The sequence below is a fragment of the Microtus oregoni genome, unplaced genomic scaffold (assembly GCF_018167655.1).
Source record: "Microtus oregoni isolate MIOR12 unplaced genomic scaffold, Mior012 000002F_ref0000024, whole genome shotgun sequence".
NCBI lineage: Eukaryota > Metazoa > Chordata > Mammalia > Rodentia > Cricetidae > Microtus > Microtus oregoni.
Window position 1 is genome coordinate 12,110,040 of NW_024543061.1, and position 12,633 is coordinate 12,122,672.

At 44.6% G+C, this 12,633-nt stretch overlaps 1 protein-coding gene across 1 annotated transcript in view; it reads left to right on the forward strand.

The window, feature by feature from the left end:
* Eif2ak3 (eukaryotic translation initiation factor 2 alpha kinase 3) overlaps window positions 1–12,633 on the forward strand; it is a 69,020-nt gene that overhangs the window by 35,939 nt on the left and 20,448 nt on the right. The window contains exons 5-12 of the mRNA XM_041636932.1: window positions 346–580; window positions 1,315–1,477; window positions 2,803–2,943; window positions 4,022–4,144; window positions 4,417–4,637; window positions 7,139–7,251; window positions 8,843–8,965; window positions 11,310–11,459. Of these exons, the coding sequence (XP_041492866.1) occupies window positions 346–580; window positions 1,315–1,477; window positions 2,803–2,943; window positions 4,022–4,144; window positions 4,417–4,637; window positions 7,139–7,251; window positions 8,843–8,965; window positions 11,310–11,459 (1,269 nt within the window). The remainder of the gene's footprint in view (window positions 1–345; window positions 581–1,314; window positions 1,478–2,802; window positions 2,944–4,021; window positions 4,145–4,416; window positions 4,638–7,138; window positions 7,252–8,842; window positions 8,966–11,309; window positions 11,460–12,633) is intronic.

Consider the following 12,633-nt stretch of genomic DNA (forward strand, 5'->3'; position numbering starts at 1 on the left):
AGGAAATGTGCTCCGGTGATTAAGAAATTAAGTCAGGCTGCATGCTACTTCATTTTAAGTTTATTTTGTTGTGCTCTATGAGATATGTTAATTTTTGAGAGAACATCTGGCCTTAGGTGGTTCCAGTCCACAACCTCAGAATGGTTGTTTACAAAGGATCAGCCGTGGTTCTTTCATGCCCTCTTGTGGTGGAAATCAGCATTGCGTGCCTTTCCAGAAAGTTATGGTGACTTTTTCTCTCAACACAAAATTGTTCTGTTTTCTTCTTCAGTCTAAAAACAGTGCGTATTATTTGGTCCCTTTGTTTAAATATAAGATTCTAAAACACACCTTTGTAAATTTAAGGTGGAATTTCAGTGTTGGCCACTTTGAACTTCGGTATATTCCAGACATGGAAACTAGAGCCGGATTTATTGAGAGCACCTTTAAACCCAGTGGAAACAAAGAAGACTCTAAAATTATTTCAGATGTGGAAGAACAGGAAGGTTCCATGCTGGACACGGTGATAAAGGTCTCCGTTGCTGATTGGAAGGTCATTGCGTTTAATAAGAAGGGAGGCCACCTGGAATGGGAGTATCAGGTATTGAGACCCCGGACTCGGTGACTGTGACCCCCAGTCCCTGTTTGATCAAACACTTTGCTAAGGGAGGTAACTTTGGATCCTCAACTCTTCTCTGCTTTAAAACTGTGACTTTAAGAGACATTTTGTGGAGCTGGCGAGGTGGTTCAAGCGTGAGAACCCGTTCACATCCTTAGCACCAACATGAGAAGCCAGGCCAGTGGATCCAGGTCAACAACCAGCTCTGGGAAGGCAGAAAAGGGGCAGATGGATGGAGCTCACTGGAGCTCGCTAACCAGCCATCCTAGCCTAAACAGTTAGTTGCTGGAGTTGGTGAGAGACCCTGTATCAAAGTAAGATAAGGGAACTGAGAAGTAGAAGGCTCAGTGGATAATAGCGGTTGCTGCTCTTACAGAGGACACACGTGAGATTTCTAGCACCCATGTGGCTACTCACAACTGCCTATAACTCCATTTGCAGTAGCTCCAACACTTCTGGCCCAAATCCAACCACAGATCCCACGCGTGCATGTGGTGCACAAACATTCATGCACTCACAACACCCATATTCATAAAATAAGAATAAATAAATAAAAGCGACTGAAGAAGACAGCCAGCATCAACATCTAGTTTCCACATGCATGTGCGTACTCACTCCACACATACAGAAAGAAATAATAAATAAGTAACTAACATTTAAAGTTGGAACCTCTTACATACCGCTTAAGTTACTGAATGTTTTCCCCTCTTGTCTAGTTCTGCACTCCGATCGCGTCTGCCTGGTTGGTCAGGGATGGCAAAGTCATCCCCATCAGTCTGTTTGATGACACAAGTTACACGACTAATGAAGAAGTTTTGGGAGATGACGAAGACATTGTAGAGGCTGCTCGAGGAGCCACAGAGAACAGCGTGTACTTAGGTGGGTAGATGTGGCTGGTGAACGGTCCACTGATGCCCGGAGCACTTCGTTGCTGAGCCTTCCCTAACATCTCTGCGTTGATTTGTATTCCTGCAGTCTTTCCAGCTGTCCAGTCTGCAGTCTAATTAGTACAGTGTATTCTGAGACTAACGTTTAGAAATGCGTGGAAATGCTCTACTATTAGACACAAAATCCTCCCCTCCCATCTGTATAGGTTTGCTGTCCCCTTCCAGACTGTAGTTTGCTTATTTCATGGCATCTTTATAACTTTCCTGAGAAACAGAAGCAAAGTTTCTTCTTTGCTTCTGGACTCCTGAGCTTGTCATATAAATACATTTTGAAGTTTTTTGCATATGTTTGGGCTAATTTGAGTTTTAAGTTGTCACAAAATCATATAAACTATATGCCACCCGTACCTCAACCCAGTCTCCATGAAAAACTGTAACCTGAATGTCTTTGGCAACATGAATAAGTCAAATATATATTTAAATAATATATTCATGTAAGTAAAGAATGCCCTCCTTTTTGTAAAATAAAATAACACATGTGTTGCAATAGCAATTGGCCAATCTGCTAGTCATGGCCCAGGAATTACAGCTGTTTGCATAAACTTCCCTTACAGAGACAGTCATTTCATCTCTTTGAAACACAGGGAGTTTTGTTTGTTTGGTTTGTTTTAATATTTTCGTTGGAATGGTTTTCTGTTATTGAAAAGGTCTGTTTATTTAGTGAGCAACATTATAGAGACCTTATAGTAGCCATATTTGTAAAACGGTGTAGTCGAACTTCAAATGGCCAGCTCCCACATAATGACACAGGACTTCTTATTAACTATGAAAGCTTGGTCCTAGCTTAGGCTTGTTCCCAACTAGCTTTTGAAACTTAAATTAACCCATTTATATTATTGTATGTTCTGGCATGTGGTTTATTACCTCTCCTCTACATTGTCCATCCCATTTCCTCTGTGTCTGGCTGGCGAATCTCTTACACCTCATATTTCTCCCAGAGTTCTTTCTCCTGGAAGTTCCATCTATCCTCTCCCTCCTGACTGTTGGCCATTCAGCTCTTTATTAAACCAATCAGAAGGTGCCCTGGCAAAGACATCTTCCCAGCGTACAGAAAGATCATCCACAACCTAACAATGTAGAGGCCTTATGTATCTTGGTTTTTGTTGAGTCATATGTAAATGCTTTGAACATCTTTCTTCTCTGGAAAGAACTGTGTAGTAGGCAAAGAAGTAAGTAGAATTCATCTAAGTGCCGTAAGTCAGAGTGAACTTTTAAGAACACCGTCTCATGGCTGATGTGTTTTTGTGGTTGACCCAGGGATGTACAGAGGCCAGCTTTACCTGCAGTCGTCCGTCAGAGTCTCAGAAAAGTTCCCTACAAGCCCAAAGGCCTTGGAGTCTGTCAATAGCGAAAATGCAATTATTCCTCTGCCGACGATCAAATGGAAGCCCTTAATCCGTAAGTCACCTAGAAACTTTACAAATACCACTGAAGTGTCTAGGTAAGCCATGTGTGGTAGCACACACCTGCAACCTCCCAGCATTTGGAAGGTGGAAGCAGGAGGTTCAGAGGAGTTCAGGGTCCTATTTAGCTGCCAAGTGAGTCTGAGGTCAGTCTGGGTTACAAGAGACCCTATCTCAAGAAAAGAACAAGCACACCTTTAATCCAAGCACTTGAGGGGCAGAAGCAGTTCAAGCTCTGAGTTTGAGGCCAGCCTGGTCTGCACAGTGAGTTCCAGCCTATCAGGGCTACACAGTAAGACCCCTGTCTCCAAAACAAACAATAATAGCTTTTAAAAAGAGAAAGAAAGAAAGAAAAGTATATACCAGGTGGTGGTGATGCAGAGGTAGGCAGATCTCTGAGTTTGAGATCAGCCTAGTTTACAGAGCAAATCTGAGGACAGCCAGGGCTACGCCGTAACACCCTGTCCTAAAAAAAAAAAAAGAATAAGTGAAAAAGTTGCATGATTATCACATTTTTTTGTGAAGAATAAATTAATTGAAGTACCAGGATAATCCTTTAGTTATTTTTCCACACCTTTTGTTTGTTTTTTATTGTAAATGTTGTATTTGAACTACTTTTTAAAAAACTTTTAGTTTAACTTTATTATGGGAAGTGCATGCCCTGGGCACGTGAGTCAGTCTAAGGACAGCTGTGGAGTAATTCGCTCCTTCCACTTTCATATGGGTTCCAAGATCAGACTCAGGTTTGAGGCTTCTATTGCAAATGCCTTTACCCAGTTAACTGCCCTGCTGATTCAGTGATTTTTTTTTTTTGTATGACTTTCTGCATCTGTTGTTTTGAGATATGACCTGCGTTGCCACGGTTCATCTCCAACTCCTGAGCTTGCACTGCAGGTGTGGGCCATCTCCCTGGTCTTGTCCTCTATGTAAGACTGTTCGAGTCTTAGCAGCAAAGGTGTTGGGCTCTTTGACCTGCGTTCTTGAACTGAGCTGTAGGTGAACATCAGCTAAGTGAGCCAATGAGCCTAGCCTTCCACTAAAGTCACGTGATTAATCATTTGCATTCCTTTTAGATTCTCCTTCCAGGACTCCCGTCTTGGTCGGGTCTGATGAATTTGACAAATGCCTAAGTAATGATAAGTTTTCCCATGAGGAATACAGCAATGGGGCACTTTCAATCCTCCAGTACCCATATGGTAAGTGTCGTCACTCCTAAGTGGAAGTTACACAATCGTCTCATTCAGTTACTTGAAATTAATTAATAGAATTCAGATGAAGGTAAGCTGATTGACACATAGAAGAATAAAAAAATAAATTTGGGAGGCAGTGAGCAGTACAAGCTTCACAGCTAGACTGTAAGGGTTTCAGGACAGTCAGGGCTACACAGAGAAACCCTGCCTTGAAAAAAAAGGTGGGTAGGACTATTATACTTGTCTTAACAGGAAAACCCTTTTGATTGCTTTCTCAGACAATGGTTACTATCTGCCATATTACAAGAGAGAGAGGAATAAACGGAGCACACAGATCACAGTCAGATTCCTGGAGAGCCCACACTATGGCAAGAGCATCCGCAAGAAGGACCCCGTCCTCCTCCTGCACTGGTGGAAGGAAATATTTGCAACGATATTGCTTTGCATCGTAGCTACAACCTTTATCGTGCGCAGGCTTTTCCATCCTCAGCCCCACAGGGTAAGATGCTCTTTCAACCCGATGTGCTTCAAAGTATCTGCTGTATAGAAAGCTCACGGTAGGAGAGGTTAATGTGTTCTGATTTTACCACAGGTCACTTATGCTTATATAGTCGTCCATCACTTAGCCAAGAAGGTAACGTTCTGGGAAATGTGTCACCAGGCAATTTTATTACTGTGAAAAGGTCCTGGAGTGTACTTCCACTCTAAATGGCCAAGACTGTTGCATGCTAGACATTATAACACAGCCTGCTACTGCAAGGCTGCAGTCTTACACAGTATGTGCTTACAGCACAGTGTTAAGTGTCTGGGTATCTGAAATAGATAAAGCCCAATAATAAAGAATACTAGCCACAGTTGGTTTTTAACTCTATTCCATGTTACAGGAGGGCTGGAGTGGTGGTTCCGTGGTTAGGAGCACTTGCTGCTCTTATGTGCCCACATCAGACAGCTCTTAACTGCCTGTAACTCCAATGACAGGGGATCTGACAGCCTCTTCTGTTCTCCATATTCTGACAGAGAGTCATGCACACACATACACACATATAAAAATAAGGTATCTTTCAGTTATTATAATAATATGTGTAGAGCACACTGTTGTTCGTGTGCTGTGGAGGCCTGAATGGCTGTGGTGCGAGGCATGGCTGCACCCCATGTCTGCTTCCTTGTCTGCACTTGGTCCCCTGGCCTTTGCACTCTGGCTTTCATTCCTGCTGCTAACAAAGCTGACCTTGACCAGAGCTCTAGAGGATCCTTTGTTGACACAGTGGACAGTTTTCCTGTCCCCCAGCTGAGCCTCTGTGATGACACTGTTGGATGCTTCTCTTTGACTGTTTTTGTCTGACTTCCTGACCCAGGCCCTCCCAGTCTTCGTGGAAGTTACTGCATCCTTCAGGACTTCACCCTTCTCTGCTCCTCCCAGCCCCACCCTGCACCTCAGGGCTCCACAGTCTTCTCACGTGTTCTCTTCTTCTTAGCACCAAGCATCTTAGAGACCCCCCCAAATCCCACCTACCTCTCTCTATTTTTGTTTTTTGTTTTTATAGAAAGGGGCTTACCCTGTAAGCCCATGTTGACCAGAACTGACAGCAGTTGGCCTGCATCAACTTCCTGGTTTGCTCCCAGATCCAAATCATTTCTCTGGAGCAACTGTCTAGTTAGAACTATACAATTAGCTCAGATGAGCCATAGCTCACACTGTGCTCATCCATCCCATCCCATCCCCAGCCTGTCTCGCTGGCTTTTTCTGTCTCAGACCACACTGTTCTTACCTGCTCTCTGTTCTCTCCTGCACCAGTCACCAGTTCTGTCAAGGTCTTCTTCCTAAATATTGTCAGTTTTCATTTCCTCGGTACAGATAACCATCACTTGCTCATCTTCTGATCGCTGAAGTATCCTCTAACTGGGCTCATGCCTCTTGTCCACTTCCTGTCTACAAGCCAGTCTCCATCCCTACTCCATTTTAACTCATTTCCTAACATTAAAACTCTAATAACTGACTTCACGTTTTTGATAGAATAAGTTCGTCCTTCAAAAACGCAAGGGTTCCCTGTGAGTCGTGCCCTGCCTGTTCTGTACTCAACTTTCCCCACACCTGGGTCCTTAGATTCCTGAGTTATGTCAGAAACACCCTCAGGCTGGAGAGATGGCTCAGAAGTTAAGGGCACTCACTGGCTGCTCTTCCAGAGATCCTGAGTTCACTTCCCAGCAACCAGCCACATGGTGGCTCACAACCATCTATAACGTGATCTGATTACCTCCTTCTGGCATGCAGGCGTACATGCAGACATAATACATTTACATAATTAATAATAAATAAACCCTCTTCCCCTTGCTAATACATTTAATAGGGACTGTCTTGTTTCTCTCTGCTTACAGATGATGTTCTGGAACAAGTTAGTCACTTGTCCAGCTCTCCAGTCCCTTACATAACACCTAGCAAGACAAGAATTAGTTATAGAATAGATGAGCCATGATTACCTCTGCTAATATTTAATATTCTCTAGAAAGTCCTTCTGAGGTTGGTAAAGAGACATTGCCAAGTTGAATTTCCTGTAGTCAGAATATTTTTAAAAGCATTTACAAGGGGTGGAGAGATGGCTCAGAGGTTTGATCACTTCTCTTGAAGAGGACCCAGGTTCAGTCCCCAGTACCCACAGCGCATCTCACAGCCATCTGTGATTGTATTCTAGGGGATCTGACATGTTCTTCTGGCCATGGTAGGCACTTACACACATATATACATTAGGGTGCATCACATACATGAAGGCATATACATAAAATATTTTTAAAAGAGTAAAGAACAAAAATTCATTTACTGACAATAGGGCTGGCAATTGGAATTAAGCCTGTTGAGATACAGTAAAGGGAATCGCTCTTCTTGTGTGTATGCTTTTCATTTTCCCAGGGCTGTTTTTCAATGTTACCTGTTGAACTAAGATGGTCAGCTGACTTCTGTTCGGCTTTGTACTAACAGTAAGTAACTGCTTTCTACTTTCTCAGCAAAGGAAGGAGTCTGAAACTCAGTGTCAGACTGAAAATAAATACGATTCTGCGAGTGCTGATGCCAGTGACAGCAGCTGGAACGACGTTAAACACTCAGGCTACGTGTCCCGGTAGGTGTCTTGGGAAATGATGCATACAAACAGTCTCTGGTGTGTTCAGCTGTGAGTTCAAATCCCAGTTTTGCCATCCTCCAGATGTTAGCAAAATGAGACTTAGTTATGTCTTACATCACGTATGAGATGTCACTCTTTTTAGAAGCTAGGAAGGTGGTACCATTGGTCCTGGAACTGTTGAGGACTTTTGCATTTGAGGAGGCGGATTTGTACTGTGAGGCCTTTGACTCGCTATTTTTGGGAATTCAGATGATCGCTCTTCCTTCTCTGTGAAGGTAATTGGCCCAGGGAGGGTTGGCATCGATTATGTCTCCTCCTTAGCTGTTCTCTGAACAGCTGAGGCAGCTACTAAATTAACATGTGTGTGCAAGTCATAGCTTACTTCATAAGAACGACTCCTCAGAACAGCTGAGCCTCCATCTGTGGGATGCATTAATCCTCACAGTAACTCCACAGACATCTGAGAGACCTTTGATTTGCCAGCTAGTGTCCAGATTCTAGAAAGACAAAAAGAAACAAAAATGTTTTGCCCACATTTATGGTCCCCATGATGCAGTCGTGCTGAGACACATGAGCTTCATTGTAACTGCAAAAGAAAGTATTCTGTACACTATGTGGACAGTGCAATGGAACAGTTAAATAGCCAAGATCAGAACGAAGAAGGGTGAGGTTTCATTAAATGCAAAGAAGCAGCCATCCAGGAGAGCGCATGGTAGTAACAAGAAGCCTGAGCCTGAGAGGGCACGATGCACAGCATAGGCCGGACCCGTCTTCTGTGTTCTCATTACAGTACCCAGAATACACAGCTTAGAATTTATGACATTAATTCCAGCGTGGGGAACACAACTCAAATGTGAACTGGTTTTAGAGTGAGAAATACAATCATGAGACACACTTTCCCCTCTGAACCTGACAAGAAACTGAAGAGAGCCAGTCGTGGTAGCTCATGGCAGTAATTCAAACAGGGAGGCCAGAGCAGGAGGACTGTCATGAGGCACCACAGGGAGGCTGCAGGTGACAGTGACACGCACAGGTGACTGACAGTGGGGAGCTGAGCTGCCCTGGACACTGTGGTGGGTGTCCTGACTGGTGAGGCCACCCTACTCAGAGTTCCAGCTAACAGTGTACTTAAATGTAATAAGATTAACTTTCCTAAGAGAAAATTTAAAAGCAATGAAATAGCGTGAAAGAGCATCTTTAACAGAGTCAGAAATGCTGAAGAAAACAAAAGCTTAGAGAATGGAGAAGGTGGTAGTGTGATCGCTGATGGAAAGTTCTGTATCGAACAGATCCCTGGTACAGTTACTGTAAGGACAAGTGATGGCCAACTAAGCAAGGCATTTATTACTTATGCATGTGGAATTTATAAGTATGTATGCATGTTTGCTTATTTATGCACACAGGTGAACTTAGAATATTGCTAGTAAAATTCAAGCTGTGCTTTTTGTGAAATACATTCTGAGAGTTTACAGAGTTCTCGCATTTATGTATGATGATACAATGTTGAAGTGTTTCTGTTTCATACTGAAATATTATAACATTTAAGACTACTTCAAACTTTTAAAATTTTGTATGTATTTCTTTAAAGATATCTAACAGATTTTGAGCCAATTCAGTGCTTGGGTCGTGGTGGCTTTGGAGTTGTCTTTGAAGCTAAAAACAAAGTAGATGATTGCAATTATGCTATCAAGAGGATCCGTCTCCCCAATAGGTAATGGACGATGCATTTAGTAAATTGGAGCTCATCTCATAGGCAAAATGTCTTCCTTATGCTCCATAGTTACAATGTATCTTCTTCTTCCAACTTTGTGGTTCTGAATGCTGCCAAGTCGCAGTGGTCTTAAAGCTGTGAGCTGTAGATTCTGTAGATTGTTTTAAAGTCTGGTCTTTAGACTGAGAGAGATGACTTGGAGGTTGACACACTTGCTGCATAAGCATGAAGACAGAGTTCAGATCCCACCACCCAAATAAAGAGCTGGGAATCCTGCACACACCTGCAACACCAATGCCAAATGGGATGGACACAGGAGGGTTTTGAGGCTTCCTGGTTTCTAACCTAGGTTTAAGAAAGAAGAAGAAAAAGAAAAGAAAAAAGAAAAGAAAAGAAAAAGCAAGCTCGAGGTTCAGAAAGACCCTGCCTTAACAGGAATATGATGGAGAGGGATAAGGGAGGGTGCCCAGCGCCTTCCTCTTACCGCCATCACACAACATACGTACACAGACATATATGTGAATTCTTAAGATTTCCCCACAGGCAAGTGTAAGAACTGTAGTCACAGCATTTCAGAATATTTTTGCTATACTATATTAGTTGGCTTTTCACTAACGTAACAAGAGACCATATAATTCACCTTAGAGCTGCTTGTTTGGGATCGTTCTTCCCGAGGTATCAGTTGATGATGAGTTGGCCTGTGGCAAGGGAGAGAACATGTGGTGGAGAAAACAGCTTACAGTTCACCTCATGACTAGGGAGAAAGGAGGAGACTCGAACTCAGCAGATCCCCTTCAAGGGCTCCAGGGATGTTCCATATCCAAACTACAGCTTGTGGCTTACCACTATTAAAACAAGAGCTGTCCTGGACCTGGCGGTGCATGCCTATAATCCCAGTACTCAGGAGGCTGAGGTGGGAGGGTCCTGTTTCTCACTGCTGTAACAAATGCCTGGCAAGGCAGCTTAAGAAGGGAGGGTTTGTTTTGCCTCAGTCAAGGAGCACAGGGAGATGGACGCTGCTGCAGTCGGGGAGCACGGGGAGATGGACGCTGCTGCAGTCGGGGAGCACGGGGAGATGGACGCTGCTGCTGCTGCAGTCGGGGAGATGGACGCTGCTGCAGTTGGGGAGCACGGGGAGATGGACGCTGCTGCAGTTGGGGAGCACGGGGAGATGGACGCTGCTGCTGCTGCAGTCGGGGAGATGGACGCTGCTGCAGTCGGGGAGCACGGGGAGATGGACGCTGCTGCAGTTGGGGAGCACAGGGAGATGGACGCTGCTGCTGCTGCAGTCGGGGAGCACAGGGAGATGGACGCTGCTGCAGTCGGGGAGATGGACGCTGCTGCAGTCGGGGAGCACGGGGAGATGGACGCTGCTGCTGCTGCAGTCGGGGAGCACAGGGAGATGGACGCTGCTGCTGCTGCAGTCGGGGAGCACAGGGAGATGGACGCTGCTGCAGTCGGGGAGCACGGGGAGATGGACGCTGCTGCTGCTGCAGTCGGGGAGCACAGGGAGATGGACGCTGCTGCTGCTGCAGTCGGGGAGATGGACGCTGCTGCACTCGGGGAGCACGGGGAGATGGATGCTGCTGCTGCTGCAGTCGGGGAGCACAGGGAGATGGACGCTGCTGCTGCAGTCGGGGAGCACGGGGAGATGGACGCTGCTGCAGTTGGGGAGCACAGGGAGATGGACGCTGCTGCTGCTGCAGTCGGGGAGCACGGGGAGATGGATGCTGCTGCTGCAGTCGGGGAGCACGGGGAGATGGACGCTGCTGCAGTTGGGGAGCACGGGGAGATGGACGCTGCTGCAGTTGGGGAGCACGGGGAGATGGACGCTGCTGCTGCTGCAGTCGGGGAGCACGGGGAGATGGACGCTGCTGCTGCTGCAGTCGGGGAGCACAGGGAGATGGACGCTGCTGCTGCAGTCGGGGAGCACGGGGAGATGGACGCTGCTGCTCAACTTCCATCCTTTTTTTTTGTCTGACAGTTGACAGGTCTGTCTGTCTATCTACATAGATCATCCCTCACTGCATGTCCAGTGACTTGCATCTCCTAGATGACTCTCTGCTCTCATGAACCAACAGACATTTAAGAGTCACTAGTCATTTTCATTTGGCTAAGAAAATTTATTTACATGAGGAAGTAGGTTTGTCTGTAGCCATTATTTCCAGAAAGGCCAAAAAACAAAACAAAACACTAAAATCCACTTTTGTTTTGTTTGTAATTTAGTACTTAATATGTACCTAAGACTAAGTCATGTTCTTGATTTTATATTCACTGACTTCTATTGTATACTCTGGTAATCACCTTTGGACATCAAATAACCATCCCATTGTCTGTGTTTCAGGGAATTGGCAAGGGAGAAGGTGATGCGTGAAGTCAAGGCCCTGGCTAAGCTGGAACACCCAGGCATTGTGAGGTACTTCAATGCCTGGCTGGAAACACCGCCAGAGAAGTGGCAAGAGAAGATGGATGAAATCTGGCTAAAAGACGAAAGGTAACTCCGTTAGACTTATAATGTGTCTCCTTCAAGGCTGGTGCTTTGCTGTGAACATGGTTGTAACATGAGGGCCGGCTTGTTGGGGTTTCTGTCCCACCTGGTACCCCATAGCTGGCAAGCCCCAAAGAAAATCACACAGAGATCTCCGTAAGTTATAAAACTGATTGGCCCATTAACTCAGGCTACATATAAGCTCTTGTAACTTATATTAACCCATTGTCTTATCTATGCTAGCCACATGGCTCAATACCTTTCTCAGAGGGGCAGCTCACATGTTGCTTCTTTGGTGGTCTGCGTAGTACTGGGAGGAATCAGCTTCCTCCTTCCCAGAATTCTCCTGTTCTCATTGCATCATTTCTACTTCTTGTCTGGTTTTCCCGCCTATACTTCCTGTCTGGCCAATCAGCGTTTATTTAAAACATGATTGACAGAATACAGACAATACACCACATGGTGTCATTTGGTAGCCTGGAAAAGAAAGTGTGGTAGCATCTGTCCTATGTCATCAGGTTATTTCTTGCCTCTTGTTAAGTGCCTGAGATTTGGTTTCGGCTTTCTCAATATGCTTTTTCTTAGTATGAATAATATTCAAGGGACCCACAATGACTTTTCTCAATATAAAATGCTTCTGTGTTTATCTATTTTTGCCTTTTTTTAAAATGAGGTTTTTCTTTTGGCAGTTGACAGTTTATAACTCCATCTTAAGTAGGCTTAGGCAATTTCAGGGTATTTTTATTATTGATTTTTATTGAGCTTAACATTTTTCTCTGCTCCCCTCCCTGCCTCTCCACTCCCCTTCAACACTCTCCCAAGGTCCCCATGCTCCCAATTTACTTAGTAGATCTTCTCTTTTTATACTTCCCAGGTAGATTAGATCCAAGTACATCTCTTTTAGGGTCCTCATTGTTGTCTAGGTTCTCTGGGATTTTGATTTGTAGGCTGGTTTTCTTTGTTTTATGATTAAAAACTACCTATGAGTGAGTATGTGTAATAATTGTCTTTCTGTGTCTGGGTTACCTCACTCAAAATGATGTTTTCTGGCTCTGTCCATTTGCCTGCAGAATTCAAGATGTCGTTATTTTTTTCTGCTGTGTAGTACTCCATTGTGTAAATGTACCTCATTTTCCTTATCGAGGGACATTTAGGTTGTTTCCAGGTTCTGGCTATGACA